Source organism: Aythya ferina, assembly GCF_964211825.1.
Source record: "Aythya ferina genome assembly, chromosome: 18".
Lineage (NCBI taxonomy): Eukaryota > Metazoa > Chordata > Aves > Anseriformes > Anatidae > Aythya > Aythya ferina.
In genome coordinates, this window is record NC_140317.1 from 6,859,123 (window position 1) to 6,885,426 (window position 26,304).

General features: G+C 38.8%; 2 protein-coding genes across 38 annotated transcripts in view; one reads left to right on the forward strand and one right to left on the reverse strand.

Annotated features, from left to right (window-relative positions):
- ZNF207 (zinc finger protein 207) overlaps window positions 1-26,304 on the reverse strand; it is a 34,595-nt gene that overhangs the window by 936 nt on the left and 7,355 nt on the right. For 4 of the 35 annotated variants that reach the window (XR_014684504.1, XR_014684506.1, XR_014684512.1 and 1 more), the window contains 7 exons: window positions 25,446-25,606; window positions 23,146-23,388; window positions 22,276-22,438; window positions 21,926-22,109; window positions 21,622-21,701; window positions 17,336-17,390; window positions 10,533-12,744 (listed from right to left, as the gene is read on the reverse strand). Coding sequence is in view for 10 of the 35 variants with exons in the window: in XM_084491904.1 (XP_084348030.1) it covers window positions 21,949-22,109; window positions 22,276-22,438; window positions 23,146-23,388; window positions 24,582-24,674; window positions 25,446-25,606 (821 nt within the window). In the remaining 25 variants the exon portion in view is untranslated. Of the gene's footprint in view, window positions 1-2,037; window positions 2,264-2,772; window positions 2,929-10,532; window positions 12,745-17,335; window positions 17,391-21,356; window positions 22,110-22,275; window positions 22,439-23,145; window positions 23,389-24,581; window positions 24,675-25,445; window positions 25,607-26,304 lie in introns of those variants that run through there. The other 31 variants (XR_014684505.1, XR_014684508.1, XR_014684513.1 and 28 more) reach the window with 19 other exon arrangements.
- On the forward strand, window positions 677-8,733 carry LOC311420729 (sterile alpha motif domain-containing protein 9-like). Of its 3 annotated transcripts, none has more exons than XM_084491889.1 (3): window positions 677-1,094; window positions 3,034-3,079; window positions 3,643-8,733. In XM_084491889.1, exons 2-3 carry the CDS (start codon window positions 3,076-3,078, stop codon window positions 8,304-8,306), a joined length of 4,668 nt encoding a protein of 1,555 aa, XP_084348015.1. In that variant the 5' UTR covers window positions 677-1,094; window positions 3,034-3,075; the 3' UTR covers window positions 8,307-8,733. The 3 variants fall into 3 exon arrangements, with proteins under 3 accessions (XP_084348015.1, XP_084348013.1, XP_084348014.1); XM_084491887.1 differs by lacking the exon at window positions 677-1,094 and adding an exon at window positions 2,022-2,160; XM_084491888.1 differs by lacking the exon at window positions 677-1,094 and adding an exon at window positions 2,067-2,203.

A 26,304-nucleotide genomic window follows, 5' to 3' on the forward strand; every position in this document is an offset into this window, starting at 1 on the left:
GACTTGTACTCAGATTAAAAAACAAACAAACAAAACAACAACTAGAATTTCTTTTCATGACAGCACGTGCCTGCGGAAATCAGCAGGCCCACTGATCTGTGTGGAATAACACAGGTTTCAGAACAGGGGCTGGAGAAGGTGGGGGGGGGGGGGGCAGGGCCACACGAACCCCAGGCCTGCAGCAGCCACACCCTGCCTGCAACAGATAGGGCAGGCACTGCTCAGGGCCTGCTCCAAGCACTCACTTCCTGTTGTTCAAGGCTAAAGTTCTGATGGCAGAAGTTATGGGGGGAGGGAGGCTGGGGAGCAAGCAGTGAGCATCCCTTAGGGCCCAGGACCCTCACTTAGTTGCCCTAACAGTCCCCAGGCAACAGGCACCTACCTGGTGGTGGCTAAGGCAGGTGAACAGATAAGCTCAAACAGCTGGAGTGACTGCAAAAAAAATTACTGCTGTACAGTACTGAGGTTCTTGTAACTAAAACTAAAATTTATGTGAAACTAAGCTGAAAGAAAACCACGTGATTTACAGGAAAAAGCTGCCTACAAAATTTGTCTGCTGCCCAGCAGCTCTGCCCCAGAGTTAGAGGGATGATGAGCAAATGGTGGCTACTTTGGGGGGGGGGGGGGAGGTGGCATAAACAAACATGATACAAACAGGTGGGAAGGGGAAATCTACATAATTAAACTATATACCACTCACCATACCCCACCCAAGCTCTTTGATTACCCTGCTTTGGCATGATGCTGCCCATCACTTGGGTGTGCACCTCACCAGATGATGCTTGCAGGAGGCAGAGCTGCTGAAGCTACAGGCAGGGCTATGCTGCTACAGTACTGCCAGGAAGGGGTGGAGCATTACAGTGTTTTTTGCCTAAGCTACTTCCTTGTTTTTCTTTTTTTTTTTTGACAGAGATAGTTAAGATACCTCTAGAAGAAACCCACAAGAACAGTGTGGAAGACAAGGCTCAGCAAGGAGGGCTTAGCACTGCAGCTGTTGCACCTTCCTCCCCCCCCTCCCCATAGACACACTTTCCCTGCGGACAGGATTTGGAAACAGCACTGCAAGCAGCCTGGTTCCCACATTGCTCTGCAAGGTAAGCCTCTGCAACCTGCAAGCCATCCCACAGCTCTCTGGGTTGGTCCTGCACGCTCAAGCAAATAGGGCTGGGGGAAAGCTGTGGGTAAGTGGGAAACCTGGAAACCTATTCTCAGCCTGACTTTACTTTACTGGTAGCAGAGCTTGAAAAGTGTGGCTCCCCCTGCACTGCCCTCTGTCCCGCTCTGCTGCCAAAAGGTGTGTGGAGCTGTCTTGCTGAGCAGCTCTTGAATTTTGGGGCCAGGGACAGGAGGGGCTGGGACAGGACATTCCCCCCCCCCCCCCCCCCCATTCCACAGGTACAATGCACGCAGGTGGCACGGTGGTGGGCCCTTCAGCAGCAACTTGCCTCCCCCGGGTGCTCTTTATCACTGGGGGGAGCATGAGCCCACTGGCCAGGGCAGTGCCTCCCCTCCCCCACACCCCAAGTTTCTATTCCCCGTTAAGTTTCGTTTTCACCAAAGCCACGCCTGGTGGCCTGATGCTGGCTCTGTCCCCACAGGGTGGGGCAGAATGAAGTGTGCAGGGCAGGGGATGGCAGACCACAAGCCACATCCCTGTATGAGCTCAGCCCTGGGAGGCGGAGCAGAGGCAAAAGGCACTGATAGGCTAGTATTTATGTGACAGATTTGGCCTCTCACTGGCCTCTGAACTCTGTAATAAGCAGCCTGTGTACACCGATTTTGGAAGGATCCACTTCTGCACATGGCACAAGAATTAACAACAGTGCCAGAACAGTTGGTCCCCTCAGTGACACCGGGTACTCTGCTTGCTCAAACCAGATCTATTTGGGCATGCTGGCTCTTTAATCAGCCCACAAACTTTCCACAGCACTAACCAGGGACTTAAATTTAAAACAGGCACTTGCTCCACAGTTCTTACAGCATTCCCCCATTCACCTAGGCCCAGCTGTCTCACTGAACAACCACTGTTGAACTCACCTCTCGCCAAGTCCTGGTCCTGGGGACTCCAGTCACCTTCCAAGTTGCAGGCTTCTGACTTTCAGATGTTTCTGAGAGCTTCAACAAAGCCCTACTGAGCTGCTTTTTATGCTGGCTGCACTGGTGAGTCTGCTCCTTGGACACCTGAATTCTGAGGAAGCTGCAGGTGATGCTGTTGTAATGCCATCAGCTGCAGGCATGGGGCTTACCAGGCTACAGGCACCTGCTGAACCAGTAGAGTTGAGCTTGCAACTACAGTAAGACCAATGACTCCCCCCAGATCCCCAACCCCTTTGCTGTGACTCCCGTTAAGTGGCCCCTAGCTCGGGGATGGTTACTGTTAGCTTACAGTGAATCTAAGGTAAATTTCTGTTATGTTGAGCATGCTTATTTAACATGTTTCTTCCTATAGAAGATATATATATAGATATATTTGCTGGAGCCCATCTCTATACCACAGTAAATGGAGTTTGAGCAAAGCAGAGCATGTCAAGTATCAGGCCAGGACACCCCCTCTAACCCAAACCAAAGAATCTTCTGCTCGGTGGGACAGCAAGTTATGCGGCTTCAGTGAGCACAGCAGATATAGAAAAATAGAGGGGGAAAAACAAGCACACAAAAAAGAAAAAAGGAGCACAAGAGAGGGAATAAGAAGGGGAGATTTAAAAAATAAAATATATATTTTTTAAAAAAGAGATACAATGCAACCTGAGGGAAACAGGAGTGTAAGGCCACCTTTTTTCTGTATGTAGCAGAAGTAGCTGTTAGCTGTGCCCATCTATCAGCAGATGCCTCTTCACACGTGTCAGAGAACAGGTGACTTCATACAGCACAGGTGCACAGAAGCACTGTAGCTGGCAAGAACAGGCTTTTAGAGGTACAGAAACTACCCTGTACCACAAAAAAAGTGGGGAGGGGAGGGGAAAAGCAGTAAGTCAACTGTAAGTAACAGGAATGTTAACTGTTATTATTTAACAATTGTTTTTTCACCTCTAGGGTTTTATTCATTAACCGAAGGATTTCTCCCCTGCAAAGACAATGGGTATGTGCTGCTTTCAGAAAATTTGCACTTTGAATATAGTGATTTGCTTTTTAATAAGTGCATTTTAAAGGTTCATCTCTACTGGGGAACTAATCAGTATAACAATCCATAATAACTTATCTTCATAGATCAGTAAATAAACAAATTCAAGTGGGCAAATAATCTACCTAAACCTCTTCAAGCTTAGGGAATTCAGCCCATCAGTTCCAATAACCTTATCACATAAGCAATCAGTTACAATAATCTTATCACTTGGGGGGTTGGACCCGATGATCTTTTGAGGTCCCTTCCAACCCCTACAGTTCTGTGATAATCCTCTTATAAAAGGGGAGTAATGGAAACAACCCCAGATGTTTTGAAGTAGTTTCCAAACCTCGTGGTTTCTCACTTCACTGATTATTAGTCTTGTACCATTGCTTAGGACTGCTCTTGATTAAAGGTAAGGACACTTTTAGACAGAACTGACATATTTGAGAAGACAGTCTCTCATTGTAGCTGGTATAAAGAAAACAATTTAGCATTCAACACAGCTATTATTAGTAACACAGAATTTTGGTTCCTAGATTACAACACATTACCTGTGGATAAGTGGGATGAGAACCATGTCCAATGCTGGCTACAATCTACTGGAATCAAGGAGGAGTATACAAGAAAACTACATGAAGAAGAAGTGACAGGTCCAGTGCTTATGGAACTGAATGAACCTTTCCTCAAAAAAATAGGTATGAAGAAAGGCCAAATCCACATTTTACTCCTCAAAAGAGATGAGCTTCGGCAGCAACAGAAAAATACAAAACAAGAAAAGCATTCCAGTAGCAAAACGCCTGCCAGAATTGATACACTAAGAGATTCAGTAAGACCCAAAGATGTCTGTCCTCAAAAAAGTTTAAGCAAAGACAGCTGTGGCCCACTACATGAAACAAGTGGAGAAAACACAGCAAGAAGCAAGAAGCAAGGGAGAAATAAATCACAACCTCAAAATACTGATGAAGTTTTAGACATCAGCAAATACCGACCGTTTAGAAGTGAAGACACTGATTTCAAGTACGTGAAAGGCCAAGTTCTTTCTCCAGAAACAGGTGTCAATGGTTTAATCATACCATGTCACGAATACAAGTCTTTTGCCATTGCTGCAGAATTGAACAGACAGCAGTTGCAGTCAAAGTTTGCCTGTGAAGTGATACGATTTGCTTCAGCCTGCATGAACATTCGAACAAATGGCACCATACATTTTGGTATCATGGACAGTGTTGAAGATAAGGGCTATAAACATGGGCAGATCATTGGCATAAAGGTCAAAGATAGGGAACACTATGTTGATGCATTAGATTACATAGAAAAATGTTTTCCTGAAACTAAGCAAGAAACTGCAAGGAAATGTATCCACCCACCTGTTTTTATTGAAGTGATTTCAAAAGACTCTCAGGAACAAAGATTTGTGGTGGAGGTTGATATTGAACCAACATACAGCTTAGTGAAGAATCAAACTTTTGATGTTTATTTGCCTAAATACAATGAAAGCAGCCAGAAGGTGACCCTGACAAAAGAACGGGCTCTCTATCAGAGACTAGGAGCAAAATCTGAACTTGTAAAGCCAGACGACCTAATTGCTTTTATCGAGGGCTCAAGAGACAGGGATGCTCAAAGAGAAAAGGCTGAGCTTCTCAGTACAGAAGTACATACAGAAGTATCTCAAAACTTGGGAAGGAAGTTATCTATTCTACTAAATGATGGCAAGAACTACATGGATGATTCCCTACGGTACATCCTTGTCACAAACAGATGTACAGAGGATGACCTGAACTCTATCAACTTCTTAATGCATTTGAACGTTTTCTGTGTCTTTGACTTTGATGAACATTCTGTGTCAGGACTGTATGGAAAGTACAAAGAACACCATGCAACAAGGTCTTATTTTTTACAGGATTTTTCCAATGAAAGCAAGACTGGCAATCTTCCACCTCAGAAACATTTGTGTCTGTTTGATCAGACTAGTTGGATATTCTGCAATGGGCGCAGCGACTACCTTGGGGATGAAGGAAAACCATGTGATGAAAACACATGGATTAGAACCAAAAAGAAATACCTTAAGAAAGCAATCACTCGGATCTGTGATGAAATCCTGCCAAAGCGGTCTTTCATTGTGCTTTTCCTATTGCTATCACCAGTTAAGAAACCAATCGTGGATACTTTTCAAGAATTCTATACAGAGATGAATGGCATGGAGTACATCATTTGCATTGCAGAGTCCAAAGAAAATTATGTGAAGTGGGCTAATCTAGCTCAGACATCGTGCAGCATTGGGACCCTAGAACAACGCAGCATTGTGGGAATGAAACTAAGTCATGTAGATGCCACAATTCAAAAAATGCTGCCTTCTACAGCACACCCCAGACATCTGCCAGTTTCCACACGAGCACTATGCACACTTCCTTCGCTAGAAGAAGAGAAAATGTTTTCTCTAGAAATCCTTTGTGTCGATCAGTGTGATGATATTAAATTAGATCTTTTGTCTGAAAAAGAAATACAAGAAATAGAACAAAACTTTTACAAAGGGAGAAAAATCACCTGGAAAAATTTCTGGCTTGCTGATAAAGGACACTGTGGGGAAATCATTGAACGTGAAGCATGCAAGGACGCTAGCAAACTCCTAGATGACATTTTACAAGGAACTGGACTCAACTATTCTGTGGCAAAACTAAAGATATTCCACCATCCTGGCAGTGGTGGAAGCACAATAGCACGGCAAGTTCTATGGAAAAGAAGAAAGGACTTAAGATGTGCTGTTATCAAATCCTCATATTCACCTGCAACTGTTTGTGAGCATGCACTTGCATTTAGAGATTACGAAGAGAAAGAAATCAATCACTGTCTTCCTGTGCTCCTCTTAATTGAAGATTATGATGAAGACTATTTAGAAGAAATAAGAAATGACTTAATGGATGCTGTAGCAACTAGAAAAATTAATTCCCCCAGACCTTACTTCATTCTCATGTCCTGTAGACGATCCAATGACCCTGAACGGCTTTGTAAGGCTTCTCCTCTGGACACAGTAGCCGTTACTCACAAGCTGACAGACTCAGAGAAAACTCTGTTCAAAACTAAACTTGAAAAACTGAAGCAGAAATATGTCGAGCCAAAATTCATACTTACATTTGTCTTGATGTGTGAGGAGTTCAATGAAACATATGTGAGAGATTTTGTAGGCCATATACTGCAAGACATAGACCATTCTTCCCGTGATACACGTTTGATGCACTATGTGGCTTTGCTTAATTTTTATGTACCTAATTCATACGTTTCACTATCACACTGTGAAGCTTTTCTGGGACTGGGTGCCTATACAGAAACAAAGTCAAGAGCATATGATTTTAAAAGTAACTTAAGCGAACAAGCAAGAATGATTTTTATTGAACTAAGGGAAAGTACCACCTATATTTCATCTGTTCGGATAATACACTGTCTGGTTGCAAAAGAAATTTTGTATCAGCTTTCAAGGAACCAACCTCAAAGTCAAATTGCAATGTCTCTTCTTCAGGAAAGGATGCTTTTTGAAAATAGATTTGGACGAGAGGAGTTCATAAAATTCGTCAGAGATCTGTTTATTCGCCGTGATAAGAGAAGCAGGGGTGATAATACAGACAGCCTCTTCTCCCCATTCATTGAACACGTCTGTAAAGCTGAAGACTGTGAAAAAGCTATAGCTGTTTTAAAAGCTGCGTATGAACTCCTTGGAAAAGATGCCTTTTTTGCCCAGCAGCTTGCCAGACTGCATTACAATAATGAAAAATTTGAAGATGCAAAATATTGGGTAGGTGTTGCAAAACTTCATTTGCCAAATGACTCTTACATTCTGGATACAGAAGGTCAAGTCTACAGGAAATGGTTTAGTTTCACCGTGGATAAGGTGACAGACATTCCTGACGTTGACAAGATAGAGATTGCTCTTAAAGCTATGAAATGCTTCAGGGCTGCGCAACAGGCTGCAAAAGCAGAAACAGATAATATGAACAACGCTGGCTATTTTGGAGAAGTAGAAGTAGGATGTCGTCTCCTTAAATTTTTGTCCACACTTGATGTATTTCGCACAAGTCCAGACGGGGAGCACTCTGAGCTTGTGAAATACCTGATCACAGATTACATTCCTAAAGACATTGAAAAAACATGGGGAAAGCTTCACTCACGCTTAAGAGGCTTACGCCAGAACCTGTACAATGCTCTGGAATGGATTTCAGAAGACCTAAGTTATTTCCAAACAGATAAAAACCATGAGAAGGAAGACGACGATGGAAAAGCTGAAAAGGAAGAACAAGTTTATAATCCCCGGAAATGGCTGAAAAGACAGTCTGAGGTATATGCGAAATTCTTCATCTCAGCATCACTTACTGGGGACAACAGTGGTCCTAAGAGCCAGCTGATGAAAGGCATGACTATTTATAAGAGAGGTGGAGGCAGCGTCACAAATATCCTGTCATTCTTGACAGATAAGAAAGAGAATAGGTCAGCTGAAAAGCTGGAAGAGATCCTTAGTTTCTATCCAGAAAATGCACTAAGGGACAGGCTGGAGGACACTGATCTGATCAATTACATTTTGAGCCACATTGTATTAGCATGTTTATCACCAGGATCAGCCAAACTTCTTCCAATGCAAACTCTCCGTGAACTCAGCACAAGATTCTGTAAAGGAAAAAGAATGTTGCCAGCAAGTGCCCATTTTTTGCTGACCTTACTATTTTGGCCAGATGAGAAATTAGACAAAGAGCCCAATTCAGCCAAAGATGAAATTTTAAGTTCAGCACTTCAAACCCTAAAACGTTTATATGACATCAAGATGAAAGATGTTCCTCCCAGAAAGAAAAGAATCTACACCCATTTTTTCCTAGGAAAGGGCTATGGCTTAAGCAAGATTGTGCAAAAAAATAAAATTGATAAATTAATTAGTGGGTCCTTAGATGAGAAGAGAATGAAGTGGCTACATGGAACTGTATGGAATAATACCATGATAGGTCACATTCTCAGAAGAGTTTCAGGTTGGACCAAGGATAGAAATTTATTCATACGTGGCCATATCAAGGAGTTTCCAGTCTTGGCACTCCATCGTGATTCAGTGCCCACTGGGAATGAGAATGTGACATTTTATTTAGGATTTTCATTTAATGGTCTTGTTGCTTTCAATATTGAGGTTGAAAATAACATTTCAACTGGCCCCAGAGTACACAGCGTTTAGTACATTAACAGTACCTACTGCACTGTTAGACAGCGCAGCACTGGAAAAGGCCTGTTGTCACGTTAAAGAAAAAAAGACTGCATTGGCTGGACGCCAGGTAGTAAGAACCACAAACTACTCCTATGCTATGAATAAGGATCTAAAAAATTTGAAACCTACTAGTAAAAATATATCTTCAAACAGAAGCCTTTTATGATTTTGGAGTCACCAAACAAAATTTATATCTAAAGCAGCAATAATTCCTATATTTACTTGGGGAAAGGTGAGAGAAAGAAGGCCCACTATTACTCCTCCCCACCCCAGCTTTTGGAGAACTGAGTTCCAAAATAAACAGGCATAGCAGGGATCCCTGCTTTCTTTGGTCAAAGACTAGGACATTCAGCTAATTTCTGGGTGACCATTATCAATAAAAGTGTGTCTACTGTTAGTTGTATGGTGTTTTTTCTTCTCCCTGAACTGTAAACAAAACGTTTAAGTGAACATATACACTACACTGGCTTTAACATACTTCACTCACTACCACATACCACATATTAAATACGCCTATGCATCATCAACTGCAACCCAACATCTATTATGGAAGCAGAGAGGAATAATTATTAGCAATTTTAAAAAATTGACTCTGCAAACATCAGAAGTGATAAAAAACAGGTCTCAGTTTTTACGTCACTTTTACATTGCTTCTCTATGTAAACGTTGCAAACCATACTGCATGCATCTATAGCTGGGGGAGGGAAGCAGACATAAGCGGTTACAGAGTCATGACATAAAATATTACTTGTAGGAGCTGCTATGATTTCATAGTCCAAACAATTCCTGCACTTGGGAAAGTGTTTTTGCAGCATTATCCAAGATAACCACATGCTATATATACAATAGACAAACTTACACATTATATTTATTCTTGAATAAGTTGTCTAGCCTTATTTACTAATTTAAAAAAATACAAAGGAGTTTGTTGTCAGTACTGCTTCTGCAACTATGAAGTCTTTAAAAATAAAGCAGCCTATTATTCTTTGAATTTAGCATTGTTCGATAGTGACAGTTGTTAAAATTTTCTAGAAGACCTATAATATAGCTTAAGTTTTAACATGGTAAATAACCTTTAAAAAGAATCACAATTACTACATGAGCTGAATTACCCTACCTGAAGGTATAGTTCTAACAGCAGTAAGGTCTGATTTGCTTTTCCAACTTCAGTCGTGATCTGGGCACAGCCAAAACTGTAAAAGGAATTGCAAGGTACTACGAATTCAGATTAACTTAAATCTCAAAACAGGATGAAATCAAGGAAAATCCTATCTAGTTCAAGCCTTCACTTTCTGGTACCCACGAAGAAACAAAGCTTGTGAGTACTGGTTAGGCAACAGTTGTCTCCATACCTTGCTTTCAACGTGGGGGAGACACAGCAGCAAAGCTGTCTGGTTCACAGGTTGCACTTCCTGGTTGTGCAATCCAGGCTGGCAGATTTTGGTAAAACACATCAATGGCAACTTACCCTGAGATGTGCTAGAAAGGCATGCCGGAAGGACAAACCATGACATCTTAACTGCCAGCAGACAGAGAGCTGGGGTGCTTGAGAAAGCACCTTCTGCCCAGCCCTGACGCAGCAACAATGGAAAGGGATCTGAAAAGTTAATTGAGCAAAGGCAGTTTTCTCAAGTCTGCATAGGCTGTAAGAGTGGCTTCAATATGGCAGAGCCCAAAGCAGAAATAGGAAGATCTTACTGAAAAGTGTGTGAGCTAAAAGCAAGAATTTACCTCTTAATCATTCATATAACCTGCTCACATACTGTGACAAGAGCAAAGATTTTGTTTTAAAACAAACTGCTATCACAACAAAAAACTTAAAACACAAGACTTGGCCAAGAGGCTTTGTCTTGTAACTTGTTTTCTTAAATCCAGCCTGCCAGGCACCTGAGATTGTAGACAGCAATCCTTTGACTGGTAGCCCATACTTTTTGTACAGAAAAATGACAGTAGATTAGCACCAAAAGACAGTTAAATAGTAAAAATTTGAGATTCACTTGCTTGTCCCCAGGTGTAAAATCACTTCGAGATAAGGCTCATATGAATGAGTTCCTGCATAGTTTATAGACAGAGAGCTAGTACAAAGTCATACAATCCAAAACACAGGTAAAGATGGATTTTATAAGCTCTTTGAAATAGCTAACATTTGTTGCTATGATTTAAATAGGTCCTCGAGAGGAGAAAAAATACACAGAATCAGTGGTTCACTTATGTTTAATTAGAGATTGTTACAAAGTGGTAGATATACATTACAGATTTGTACATGTTAATTATCCATTCTTGAAGCACACGGTTCCCAAGGGATGCAAGCAATGTTAACTCCGTATTTTCTTTCAATCTTCTTTGGAAACTGAATGCTAATAAAATTAAGCTACGGTTACTGTTACTATTATTTGCATGCATGAAAGTGATGCCCATACTTACCAATTTCCCACCTTTTGGAATTAAATTCAACATTAATATTTTGCCACTTGTCTTTTTTCAAAAGATCAGTGATTCCTTCCCTTTCATATCACTTACACAAAAGGTGGATCAAGTTACAAGAAAAATGTTCCTGACACACTAACTTCTGTGGCTGTATTACTACTGAGAGGATACTTACTTCAATTATGTGCTTTAAAATACCTTAAGAAGGAACTAAAAACCGGAGTTCAAGTTTGCCACACAGTGACTAGAATTTCTGAAGGGGCGATTTGGAGTCATTAAGCAGAAGGCTAAAGGAACTGACTCACTGCTCCCTGCTTACCGTATCAGACCTGTAAAGACTTCTGAATTGCATTAGACTGGACAGCTGCTGAAACAGTGCATCAGAACCTGAGCTACGAATTAAGACTGCTCACCTGATTGTGAAAGCTCAGATTTCATATTTTGTTTTGGTCCCATCCTAAAAGTAAAGAAATTCTACCAGAAAACTCTTTAATTATTTGTCAAAGTTTTGCAGGGAGATGGCATTCTATCATAGTTCATGGTCTAGGACAAGGGGAAATGGTGTTAAATTAAGAAGAGGATAGATTTAGATTAAACATTAGGAAGAAATTCTTCACCGAAAGGATAGTGAGACACTGGAACAGCTTGCCCAGAGAAGCTGCGGATGTCTCATCCCTGGAGGTGTTCAAGGCCAGGTTAGATGGATTCATGGCCAACCTGATCTAGTGGGAGGTGTCCTTGCCCATAGCAGGAGGGGAGGAACTAAATGATCTTTAAGATTGCTTGCAACCCAAGCCATTCTATGATTCATATTAGGATCTATTCCAAAGAAATGCACTTTTTGTTGATGAAACAGAACACCACTACCCTTTAGTTATTTCCCATTCACTCCCAATCTGGGGTGTAAGTAGAGCAGGTCAGCATTCAACCACTGTCAAAACTGAGACTTCACATGGTCATTCAGCAGCCAAAAGCAATCAGTTACTTATTTCAACTCATTACTGAGCAAATCCCCTTGAAACCTTACATTTTGGTATGATGAGCTGTGCAACATTGTATGATACTTCAAAATTCTGAAACAAGCAATACTGCTGGAAGCGTCAAATCACTTATGAAAACAGAGTATAAAAGCATTCATATGAGCTGGCAAAACTAACGTTTCTGTCTGGCTACCACACTAGTACACAATCTTCCAGTATTTTGTTTTTACACAATTATCCACCAATGACTTCAAAAGCCCCTCAGATTTATTGTGATGATTCACTTTGCAAGTGCATGTTAAGGCACAGAGTTTCACAGCTTATGAAACTATGCAATGTGCCATAGCACAGAAAACTTTCATCTCCCATGCTGATAACATAGAGATGAGGTACACAGGGCTTAAATAAAAGCAAGCTAATAAATCATAGAACAAGAAGCTCCCAACTTACAAGTCTAGCAAATTAAAATTCTGTTGGCAATAGGCAGTAATTAGCTAAAACTGAAGAAAAATTTAAAGATCACATTACTGCTACAGAATCTTAAGAACAGAAATGCTTATTCCCCAACATAAAAGCCAGTATAATACCCTTTAATTGGTTCACTGATAAAACAGCCATTTGTAACAGGCACGATACCGAAGAACTAACTTTGATTTAATATCTTTATGTTTTTCAGTAACACCAAATGCAACTTGTTAAGGTTTTACATTAAATTTTCCTTGTGCTTGCAGATATTACTGACCCACACGAGTAGTTAAAATCATTAGAGATCTTTTTTAAAAAAAAAAAATCTGGATGTTCACTCACTACTGAAAACAGTAGTAGGTAAGAAAGATACATTGACATTTCAGAGATCAAAATTCCCCTTGTACTGAAACGGTATCATTTGAACATATTTCAAATAGAAATGTCAGGTACTTACAGATTAAACTAACCTGTACTGGCAGTGCTGTGGGATATTTCTTCTCTACCAGTAAGTAGCAAATGCTGAAATTCTGCTGCTAGTTGACAAAAACACAAATTGTATTAAACCAAGGAGTTTAACCCATAATTTAGTTTTTCATTAAAAAAAAACAAAAAAAAAAAAACAAACTGCCAAACTTCAATTACTGTAATTTGTTGCTTAGGAAAAGCATAAGAAGTCAGGGCAACTATAACATTTCTGGTATTTTTGACACAAAAGCCAGAAGTTTAACAAGGTAATCCCTTTGCCTAACACAAGTATAAAGGAAATTACAATACTTACATTGTCATGGTCCTTCATTAAATAGTCTCAAACTGTTTTTCTTATTCTAGACTTTACCCATGAAAGAACAAAATTTATTTTCTTCGACTAGAAGCTAAAGAATTTAGTAGTTGCAAGTATCACACTTTTCTACAACACAATGAGGGAAAAAAAAAGAAAAAGATTCTGCGTGACATTTTTATTTCAAATCATCATATAATTCCTTAAGTTGGGTCACATTAAATAATTTCCTTTGGTTGCATGGCATAGTGTTTGGTAATTCAAAATTACTATTAGCTAAAGCCATTTATAAATATTGGTTACTAAGGGCAGAACAAGCTGACCCCCTTTCTAAAAAGCACCTGGGACCATGGTTAAGATGTAGACAAAATTTACAACAAAATTTTAGACATTAGAAACTAGAACCTGTTATAAAGATAGCTAGTTAACAGATATGCTGTAACTGCAAGCAAATTTTTTTTTTGAAGCTTTCAGGCTCTCAAAGTTGTGTGCTCATTTGTTTTCAGTTAAGATGCTACTTGCACGAAAATACTATTTCCTCAAAACATTCTGACTTCCTTAAGATAAGTTCAAGACTTATTTATGGAGAAGTTAAATTCATTATTACGGAAACAGCAGTGCTGCTGATTGTTCCTATTGCTTGTAAGAATAGCCTACAATAGAGCAAGTTAGTGTAAACTTGCTCAAATGGTACAAGTGCCTCATTACTCACAACAGTGATCAGATGTGGAAGTACCAACCCTCACAGAGGGTCATCATGCAGTCAGTACTGTCTCATCAGAATGATCAGAACAAAAGACCAAAGGATAACATCCTCAACCACACAGTTCAAGAAAGGATATGGCTTTCTGCAAAAGCAGCACGCTGAAGTGCCTGGCTCCCTCAGACAGACCTTCCAAGAACTTTCACATAACACAAGTGCATTTATTACACACCACAATCTAAAAATACTGTACTTCAACTGCATTTTCTTCCAGTAGAGCTTTAATAAGAATCTGCTTTCTCTGACAATCAAGATTATATAAAAAACTGCTGCTTACAGAAAAAAAAAAAAAAACCAAAAAAAACCACAAACAAACAAACAAAAAAAACCCCTCGAAGTTCTTTTCAAAACTTAAAAAATCAGTTTTGTACATTACACTTCAGAATCACTTTTCTATCTTGAGCCTCTCAAAGGCTGCCTCCAAGGTTTTCTTACTCCCAAATACCTACCTAGCCCAGCTCCAACAGAAAAACAGTCACCAATGGCTACATTTTTATAAAACCCGGTCATTACCAATACTTCTCTGATCTGAATACTTTGACAGAAAGTATACACACACTAAAAAGTTCTTATGGAGGTAGCCTATTTCTTAAGGGCCACAATCTTTATTAAACATGGCACAGAATGCATTATGAACTCATCACACAATTCTAAAGCAAGTCAAAACTTCATGTGTGATGCATACTTTACATGCCCTCTTTTCAAGACCAGTGGGTATAAATTCACACAAATTAGTGCAATTTCAGTAACTTTTGACCTTAAAAAAAAAAACAACTCAAGTACCTTTACATAAACTTAAATGAAACCAAACATTTTAAAGCTTACTTCCTTTAATATCTAATATAATAATGAAAGTAAGTGACTAAAATATTATCATTAAAAATTCCACGAGCAACGATATGTACAGCTTTGTGATATACAGACTGCTGCAATACTGACAGCACACAGGAGTGTCAGTAGAAAGCACGCTACCCACCATCAAAATAAAAAATAAAGAAATTAAAGTTTTTTTGGAACTATCCTCCTTAGATCCACATGAGGCAGGAAGGAGGTCACTAACAGAACTTCAGTAAAGGAGCATGATATGAGCCTTTTGCACTAGATGAGAATTTTACAAGTTGTTTTAAGGAGATGACAGGGCAACTGGTCTAACAGCTGAGGACATATTCCCACCTTTTTAGCAGAGGGCCATTATGCCATCCTTGTGACTGGAAATACAGCAGTACTTTCACATGTACCTTTTAGGATTAAGTACAAAGCAAATGGAACACACATTAGTTGCTGCAAATTTAAGCATAAACATTAGTCTGTGGTAACAAAGTACCACGGATATAACCTGTTTAAAGCCATCAACACCCAAACATAGAACAAAAAGGTTCTGTCCTGTCCAGTCCTTTTGAGACTTACAGAACGGACATGAACATAAATGATGGAAGTGGAAGAACGTGTGAGCTACAAGAAAACCCTGAACTAAAAGCCTTAATCCATACAGTAACAACATGGAATTGTCCCAGTGCCAACTGCATCTTTCAGAAGTATTATGAAATTCATTTTCCTGAAACTGTCCAAAGCAGTTTCAAGAAAAAAAATCCATAGCAAAGTGATGCTAAGAAATACCATGCTTTGTGAGCAGAATAGGCAAAGCTACAAAGACATGGCTAATTTACTCCTGAATATTAGTACGCACAACTTCATAGCAACAACAAAAACTGGAACTGCATTCTTGAAACATTTTTCCATGAACATACCAAACCTAGTTATCTTCAGTAACATCAGACCAAAAGTTTAATCTGAAAACATATAGCTCTCACCAGAGTATCAATTCATTAGATATAACCCACACATGGATCTAAGTAGGGTACCCCATTACAGACAATACAGCATTTCTGCTGAATTTCAGCTTTGTGTGCTGAAAAATGAATATAAGTAGCTGCATAAAAACTACCTAGTATTGCATGAGTCTTAAATGGAAACTGGTGACAAAGTTCACTCTCATGCATTTGAAATTTGGCTATTTTTTTCATCTCAAACCTTTACAAGATAAACTTAAAGCAAGAAGTACAAGCCATGCTGAAAAATATTTTTGGTTAAATGGTTTCCTTAGATATTCCAGGGGAGGTAAGAACTAAACCAAATGCTCCTATAGACCAAATGTGTGAAATAAAGAATAGTTGCAGTAATGTATCTTAGAGTTGTTCTCATCTTCACCATTATCAAGTACAGCATCACAATGAGAATCAGAAAAGCAACACCATGCTTACTAATTACTTTGAAACAGTTAACAGAGGACATCAATTTTCCAGTCAGAATAGACTACTTGGGAGACCCCCTATAGGGAAAACATAAAGGGCAGAGTACAAAACGAGTACAACAGGAGCCTGAAAACCATTCTTTGAACTAAAAAAGAATTACAACTCACTTTATCCTTTAATTAAACTTGCTGAAAATCACAAGCGGGTCATTATTTAGCATAATCTTGAAGAAATGAAACATTTTACTCATCAAGAACTGCCACAAGTTAAAAAAACACAAAAATCAAAAAAGAGTTAGAAATCCGACTCCAATGTTTGCTAATTCAAGAATTTCACTGCTGACAGGCTGCAAGACCTCCTTGGTCAAAATCTGTTCTTCTGAGGCTGAAGTTGTCTTCAGGTAACCTCAGTCATTCAAAACCAATGCATTTCAAACAGAGTGAGCAGTAACACTGATGCTAGTTTTTCTTCCACAAGGGGTAATTTTTTTTTTTTTTTTTTTTTTTGCTATCTACTGCACAAAAGCAGTAACTTCGAATACCCATATCCTTAAGCGAATTTTGGATATGCAACGAAATTCCTCAAGGTTTCAAGAAAATACAAGCATTTGTGGTACATCATTGCAATAGACAAAATATTGTGTAGCTGGGCGCATTTAAGTGACTGACGCAAAGGTTTTCCTGAAACACCTGTAGTTTTGATTTCTCATTCTTCTCTTCTACTTTACCAACTTGAATATCTACTTCTTCATAGGGCTCTACATTAATATTCATTGTGGCACAGCTCACAAATGCAGCAGTTAATATCCTCCTCCATAGAAACCATATTCTGTAATTTAGGCTACGCAATTTTGTAACTACTAATATTGCTTATTAGCTAAATACCTAAGTATTTTAAGTACTTCGATAAATACATCTCCTAAGTAAAGGAAACATTAGTAATTAACCTTTACATGCCACTACTTCAAAGACTACACAAAGTCACGTTACCAAAACCAAAAACCAGTACAGTGCTAATACAATGCAGGGAAAGGGGGCAGGGTACAGCGTGGCTGAAGGACTACCTGACCAGCCATGAAGGAAAGACATTCTGTAAGAGAAATGGTACCCAAACATCTCATAACACATTCCCTCCCCTTAAGACTCTTAAAAACACAGCGATAATAGAAGGATAAATATTAATATAGAGCCCATCTACCAAAAGAATAAAAAACCTAAATTAAAATAAATTTAGGGGCCTTCACCAAACTTGCTGCAAGTTTGGGGACATAAATATCCAACAGCCATAAAGCTGTGAAAGCCCCTGGAAGGAATAAAATAAATCCCACTTGCCTCAGACTGAACAGGGCAACACTGAGACTCTGCCTCAGCCTGTCCTATGGCAGGGCTATAGGAAGAAGAAAAATTTAAGTTTTAGAAAAAACATGACCCAATTAAGTGAAAGACATGCATTCAAAGTTAACAGAATTCCAGTGATCAAGCAAACAAAAAGAAATGACTGCTATATCACCTACTTTGTTAGACCAAAACAGAACTTTTTTGTAGTTTGCAGCTAATTCTGAATTGCACAGTTTATTTTGCTTTGTAACTTGATCAGTGGAACATACCTCAATTGTTCCGGGGCATTTTTTTCCATACCCAATAGTAGTTACTGTTCTAATTCACAAAAAGTTGAGTTAAAGATTTCATCAGCCACTGGAGGTGTTGACCCTCACCTTAATCTTTATGTAGAAGCCAGACCGGTACAATTATTAAGACATTTACTATTTTAAAATGACATTAATTACCATTTTAAACTGCAGCCCCAGCTCATAGACTGGCATATCAGTCTTAATGTAACTGAAGAGTCATAATGACCTTCTTACTGTTTTTGAAACTGAAGTAATCTTGGTATTTCATTTTTGTCTTGTATTCGGAATTATTTGTTATTGCAAAATAACTCCAGGTTATATCCCATACACTTTCATCTAATTTTAGGAAAGCAAGTTATACAATTCTGTGTGTCATTCAAGACATCCATACACCAAAGTAACTGCAGAAACCATAGAAGGCAGATGCAGCTGAATATGTTTCTAGAAGCTTGTTTATGTTCTCCCATGCATGCACAGAGCGAGGAATAGTAATCCACTGAAATCATTAGATATACATCCCAGCCTCAAATTTATTATCAACACCTAAAAATCTCATCTGTGGAAGGAAAAAAAACTCCAAACATTTTAGAAAAAAATTTTGTCCATATAAACAAGATATATTTTCAAAATTTTATTTAAAACAGACTTTGCAAAACGTAGAGAGATATCCTAAAAGAACAAAACAGTCATATCAACATGTCTGAAAAACTAGCGTGGGCTCTTCTGAGGTTCCTTCATGCCAATTTTATCCCTTTAACTCTAAAAATTAGCCAATACACAAGATCAGCCTCATAATGATATTGAGACACCATGCATGAAATAACTTAGAACTTCCTATACGAGTCCCAGATGACATCTAAATATCTTGCATAAGCATTTTTCCCCCATCTGTGTCTGAACAGGTTCTTGCAGCCTGTTTTGTTTGATTTTTTGTATTCAACACTGGCATTACATTCAAATTTAAACAAAAACTAATCAAAAAACATTTATAACTTCTCCTTTCACCATGAGATCTGCCACAGGAAATTCAGGCAACAACTGAAATTAAAGCTTCTGCCCACGTGATTATATCATCACAGTCCTGTAACAGATACAGAACATATGTTTTGCTGTACTCATAAGGCCTTCTGCAACCTCTTTCCAGGGAACGATGAACTAAAGCAAAAAAAAAAAAAAAAAAGAGTCTGCATGGCATTAGGAATTTTGCTGACACAACTATGTTGACTAAACTTTGTACTGTAAACCAAGCCTTTGTCTTTATACAAGCAATTAATACATTCAAAAGAGTTTTACCCTTTTTTGGGAAGCACACCATAAATCCAACTCTCTGAAAACTAAGAAGCAGTATCCAAAGAAATGAAGGCAGGGACCAACAGACAACATATGCACTGAAATACCTGCCTGTTTTCAGGAGAAGAGTACGTACAAGAGACACAAGAGTAACTAGAGATAGCCACATCGCAGCTCTTATAGCACAGAAATGACAGGAGCAGGAAAGGCAGTATCCACGTGAAAAAACACAGAAAAACTGTTCACCTGCTTGTTGCATATTATTAGAGTACCATACAAGTAACACGTGGCAGTGCTTAGTTAAGGACTGGAACAATGTTATTACTAAAGAAAACTCAATTTAAAATGTGTCTGCACTGTAAGTCTGCATAGTATTATCTACAAAATGACGCTATTATTGGAACAATCACATTCACTATCTAATAGGGGAAACCCTTAAAGACAACTTGCAGAATATGCTGAGTTAACAGTACATGCAGTAAGGTTTTCAAGTACTTTCCTAGGAAAGGTAGGGTTCTGAAAACAACGTACCAATGAGTTACAGAAAGACACCAAAGGGAGAAGGTATTTGCTTTACTAGGGGCAGGAAGGCCAAGCATTCTTACAGCAGCAATATGATCTTCAGAAAAAGCAAGATGTTTCATAGTTCTAAATGCAGAAATTAAGATCAATTTATAATGTATGAATTTTATGCGTAACATTACAAAAAAACATTAAATGCAAGACGCTAAAAATCTCTCCAGTGCTTTGTTTTGGAATTATCCTTATTAGATAAAGAAAAATGGAAGAAAACCAGAGTAAGAGCATTGCCTAAGCAAAACAGTTTTATCCGTTAGATTTTTGTATAAAGCAAGATGAAGAGCTAACAAAACATCTGACATCAAGGCCCACTCAGCACATTTGCAAGCCAAATAGTGCACATCTGACAGGTGACCAGCAGATACCAGTGACCAGAGAAAACTGCTTCTCAACAGAGGCTTGGAGTTATGGTCTTAAAACTGCTAACCATTTCAGAAAAAGTGCCTGACCACTCTTAACGGTTAAGCTAAACTAAGGCCATTCAGCTGGAATTAGAATGTACTGAATGCTCCAGTGCCTTTGTGAGGTATTCCATGACCCCAAGTTTGAAGCTGAGACAATGTAGTATTTTAGCTGATCTGTATTTCTGAGCAGCTAAGAGAATATGGAATAAAGCCACATGAAGTACTTCAAGTTAAGCTAAAAATACACCCACAAGACTTTCAGGTGAAAGAATCACAATAGTCATTATAATAACTAGATAAAAAAATCCATCATCAACAAAAACACATGTGGATCTTAAACCAATACAAAAATACTGAAAATCTTTCCAGTCTATCCTAAAAGGAGACATCTCCATAACCTAAGTTGCACAAATAAGGCTTGAGGCTGGAACATGTATTTAAGGTTGACCTGCAAATGAAAAAATCATCACAACAGGTGGAAAAACGGAGTGGAAAGACAAGGAAAGCTCTAGCTTCTATTCCCTCCAAAATGTCTTCCCCTCTGCATTTTAATTCTCACCAGAAATACAACACACTAACACAGCAATGTTAGACATTCAGAGAATTACAGTCTTGATGGTCATCTATGCTTTTACTCAGAAGCAGGTAACTAACCTGTATGGGTAAGACTTCTCTTTGATAGCTGTAGTTAGGAGAACTGATGGAAAGATCTCCTACTCTAGACACTTCCATTAACTAGCTCAGGAAACTTGGCCTGAACCAAACCTACAGCTTGATCACAGCACATAGAGGGTTCATCCTATAGGATGATGAGATTTGAAGTTCTGAATATTCTGAAAATAGGAATACAGCATGCAACATATTACTCTCTTCCCCTTAGTTTCTTTTGCACATTGAGAAGAAAGTCAAGTTTATTTTTCTTGTTTGCAGGTCAACTTAAATACAACATCAACTGGAAGTCACTCACCCATGTGACATGCACCTAAGCTTCTAGAAATCTTCATCTAAAAGGCTCCTGAAGTTCATGTGCTTTTGCATATTAAAAAGAGTCAGACGAAGAATGAACTAACAGGAAACATCTCGCACTAGCATGCATCTTGCAGCAATCACTTTTATATCCTACAAATAATTGCCAGGACTAGAAATCGTTTAAAATTCATTGAGGACAAGAAAGCACAAATAAGAAACATATGCCATCATGAGAAATTACAACCAAGAGTTAAGATGTGCCTCCTGCAGCCTCATTTTTGAAGCGTCAGTTAATAAGTGTACAGGTCTTGTCTACTCAGACGTGCAGCTAAGGAACAACTTAAGCTTTAAAATAAGGAATTGAGACATTATCAGAAAAGCACCAGTAACTGTGTTCATTACATCAATAGCTACCGTGGCATGCATCTGTACAAACCTTTCAGGCAGTGGTCCACAGCTGGTCATGAATGAAAAGGCATATAAATTTTTCTCTTCTTTTATTACAATGAAGTTTATAACAGTACAGAAAAGTCACACGACCTTAGTGGGTCAGTTTACTTAAACCCTGGAACAGGAGGAACTCTAAATACATTAAATATTGTTACATGTTCAGACTTAAATGTACAAGTAGTTGCGAACAGTTACAGCCCTCACCAAACTATGTTGGGGACACAAAGTCCAACAGCACTTGAAGTGCTGTGAAGGCATTATTTCACAAATAGCAACATAATGTTACAGAACTTGCCTTTAAGGTGGTATGTTCATGTAATTCCAGCGCCTTCACAATTTAACGAACCATATTTACTATACTTCACTTCTAAAAACCTAGATGAAACATGAAAAAGAAGCCATACAGTATAAATTGCAACATCAGGAAAAGTTCCTGTTATTATTCCAAATAAATTTTCCCATGTAAAATAAGAATGTCCAATAGTTCCTTGCATGTGGGGAAGATACTTATTTTTTTTTTAAAGTCACAATGAAGCCTTAATTGACGGAAGCTTGGCTATATTAACAGCACAAGATGAGAAAAGGTTTAATCTCCAAACCTATTAGAGCGTGTGTAGTAGCATCAGTAGCGGCCACCTTGCGACATTACAGGAGGTCTCATTCCCATTGGAGGACGAGGAGGTCCACTTTGGTAGGGGGGCACCATCGGAGGTCCCTGACCATAAGGAGGCATCGCCCCAGGAAGATATCCTGGCATGCCCTGGTGATGAGCACCATACTGACCTATAAACAAAATATTTAAGATGCAAAGAAGAATTCATTTTTCAAACAGGCAAAGCTGCATTTTGTGAAAAGCTGTTTTTCACAGTATTTGCCACTTCAAGTTTTAGAGAAGTTACAGCAAATACAAATCTTTTAGAGAAAAGAAAACTAGGAAACTTATGATTACCATGAGGTGGCATGGGAGGTCTCATCCCTTGTTGCTGTGGAGGAATTCCTGGCTGTGGTGGCATCATACCTCCAATTGGTCCAACTGGTGGATTACCCAAGGAAGCTTGTCCTGGCCGAGGAAGATTACGCTGATATTTAGGCAACTGTGCCCTTCTCTCTTCCTAAAACCAGGAATAGACAACCATAGCATGCTGTAAGACAAACTCAGCAAAGGCAAAGTAAATAAATGTAGCAAAAGTGGATTGCAGGTACTGAACTATCAGTATCTCAGAAATTCTAGGTTGCTGCTATTAAACCTTTGGATTTTCCCCCCCTCCTGCCAAAGTTACTGTATTAATAGTGGCTAATTCAGTATTTTGCACACAATACAAGTTCTCCTCCTCCCTCAGCTGAAGAAAGCTTTCTCCTCACAACAAGATGACAACAAATGCAGATCTAGAGATAAATGAACTGAAATTAAGGTTCGTTTGTTTTATCCATCAATTCCTGATTTATGATTGCTGTAATAGCACCAAGACCACTTCAAACTGTTAAGTCCTTCATCTTACACTCATTAGCTGCATCTATTTAACTTCAAGCTTAAATCACAAACAGAAATAAACTCCAAATCGTATTTTCAGTTGAGCAATTCCCTATCACCAGAAAGGTAAGACTTAGATCTAAAACAGGATTATTGCAGGATGGCAATCATCACTTCTCAACCAAGGACATTTTCTCAGCGTGTGGTTCTGTTATATTAATTCTACAAGTTTTGCAATCTCACCATTATTAAAATATTGTTATACGGAACACAGAAGAAATTCTACTTAAGTCAGTCATATCAGCATAAATTGCATTTTCTGTAAGGCAGTGAAAATATTAAACTTACCAGCGATATATCCTCATCTGGATGGATCAACTTACTGGTTGCACTGGTTGTCGTAAGGGTAGCAGGCTTACTTGTTATTGATGTAGCTGGTTTAGCTGCAGTACTGTTTGTCGTGCTAGTGGTTGAAGCTGTAGACTGTGTGTAAGCAGGGAATGTAGGCTTGGGGGGTTCTGTTGTTGTTGCAGGTGTAGAATTCAAAGGTTTGAAATCAGTACCAACTGGACCTGGAACAGCTGCTGCAGCCTGTGAAACACAGAGATAGATCAATACTTACTTCTTAAAGCATAAGAAAACTTAAATGATGTCTGCTAGACCTCTGAAACCTTCCAGTGAGATACATAATTAAAATAAGCTTGACCAAAAGTAAACTTCAGCCTTATCACATACTAAAGCAACTGAAAACAAGACAAAATAAAACCCAGTATATACATACATATATATACACACACACACAGGAAAATCTAAAATTTGCAGGTCAAAAGCCACAACTAGAAAAAAGGAACAACAACAACAACAAAAAATCCTATCAAAATTTTTTACCTCAAATACTGAGTTTGATAAAATGTCTAAATCCTTCATAAATCACAGATTTATTAACAGCCTATAAGTATAAATTGTCTCACTAAATTATTAGCAAACTTTAGCAACCATTAGTTTAGAGCACAGCTCAGTGTTAGCATTTATTAAAATTAGGTATTTAAAAATGTTTTTATGAAACATTTAAGAAAACTCTATTGTGTCTTTTGTTTTAAGCATTCTCTCTAGAAATAATAGGTTTTTTTTGTTTGTTTTTGAAGTACTGTATCTCTCTACAGACCTTTAGTACCATTTCTGAGTGAAGAATCAACTGAAGGTAGATGAGGTCAGATCACTACAGATGCCAGCATCTCATCTTTCCTACTTTGTTCTTAAATTAAAGTTCTTAAACAAGAAAAGTTGGCTGAGGCTTTCTCTGAAGATGCACCAATCTTCAAAGCAAGCTTTAGTTACGAGAGAATGCTTTTGTTTACAGTTATTCTATGAATTCTTTGCTGAACTTTCCTTAAAAGTATTTCCATTTTTTGCACGTAAGGCAAATCACAGAATTCCCTATATTATGATGTACCATATTAAACATCGAACTAAAAAGCCTTCACCATGCATCAAGCTAACCACTGCCCACTAAAATGCATTTAACTGCTTTCATGCTTTTTTAACCCTTTAGAACCAGGACACAACATTTCATTTTTTTCACTCTAAGAAAAATTGGGCACTTTGACATGCTCATTTCTAGTAAAATGCAACTAACAATCAAGGACTCTGCAGTTTTACCAGCTAAACATAATCAGGAATACAACAAATTATCTGAAGATGTTTAGTCAATTTTAGATTTTACAGAATGGTCCAAAGGGTTAAGTTGCAAAGCAATTTGGTTTTATCTGTGACTTCCTGCGTACTTGTGCTGTGCTAGGAAACAGAGCGTTAGAAGATGCTGACAGACTTTCTGAATTGGAGGAAGCTGTACTTGAGCTTGTGACAGGTGTCCCCATCTGTAGCATAAAAGAAAGGAAACAGTGAAAAGTCTCCAAACAAATGGGTGGAAAGTATCCAGATGAAAGGATTTCTTATGCTAGGGGCTGTGCTTTTGTAAATGAGTATCTTCCCTGTAGAAGTCTAAAATGCAAATAGGACACTATCAAGTTTTCTGCAACATACTCAAGAGCAAGTAAAAACTTATACACAGCAAGTAAAATCAAAACATAGGTCACAAGCCATTTTAAGATTATTAATTCCCATTTCCCTCCCCAAAACATTTAAACCAAGTTTTACCGCCTTAGTTAACTCAAACTTTGTAAAGCAAAAGACCTCATTCAGACAATGTTTAACCCAGTTTGAACAAAACTACAGAATAAATTAGTCCTATTGGTAAAAAGCCCATTATGAAAAGAACAAGGGAGAACAAGCCATGTCAAGATTTCCACTTTGGAAATGTTAGGTTAAGTTCTATGCAAGCAGATTCCTGTAGCTGACTAACACCTCCCCTCACCCACCCAAAGCACCCTTATAATGACAACTGAAGGGGTTAACAAACACTGTTTTGCCTACTCCTTTCTTCCCCACTGCTTACAGAACTTCAGTCTGTTTTCGTGGCTGTTATAAGACAAACAAAATAATCTTTTAAAATTCATTCAAACACTAAACTGAATTAAAAATCAACACAAGCAAGAAATGTAATCAGTTATTTCTCAGGCCTCCTCACTGTTGACACAGTGGTAATTTGAAGATTACAGCAACAGATTCCAGGCTATGAGATACCGTACCTGCCCTGCACTCGGGAAGAGTGGTTTAGTAACTGGAGGCTGAGGGGTAGGTGCTGACGCAGCAGGAGCTGGAGGTCTGTTAAGGATGCCTGGTGCTGTAACAGGCTGTGCTTGTGTCATCGGAGGCATCCCAGGACGAGGGCCAACAGGTGGCGGCATACCTACAGACCACAAAGAATCTGTAATGACTCATGATCAAGGAAGGAGGAGCATTCCTTCAGAGGATTCTGTTGCCAGTGCTCTTTATAATCAAGGGTTCTCTAAGGAAGATATATTTTTAAGGCAATAGTAAAAGAAAGTGTAACAAAGTTTAATGCCAACAGCCAGTCACCATATACAGCAAGCGCAAAAGGCAGAGGTCACTAGCCACGTTAAGACTATCAACTTCCCTCCTCCCTCCCCCAAACATTTAAACGAAGTTTTACCTTAATTTACACCTAAACACCAATAACCGTCCATGTATAGGCAGTACCTCAAACACTTAAGAGCAATACTGAATTAAGTCTTATTTTCTACTACAATTTCAATGATAGAAGATACTTATGCTCTCAATAAATCAAGGCAATTAGCTCTGTTTTTCGCATACTCTGCCTATGCTGCTCTAGGAGAGGCTCAGAGACAGGGAGTTAACCGCTCATGTAGGTTCCTACACATTACTGTGCAGCAGAACCAGGCTGTAGCTGTCCAATTGGCTTGCTTCCTCCTCCAGTGAGACATCTGGGCTAACCAGCAAATCTCAAACCACCACCCTCTGAACATAAGGCTGTTTAAGAGCTACAGAAGTTCAACAGGTTTGCTCTAGCTACGATATGATCAAAATTCCAGTTAGTTTCTTTACAGGGGTATAACATTAAGACTA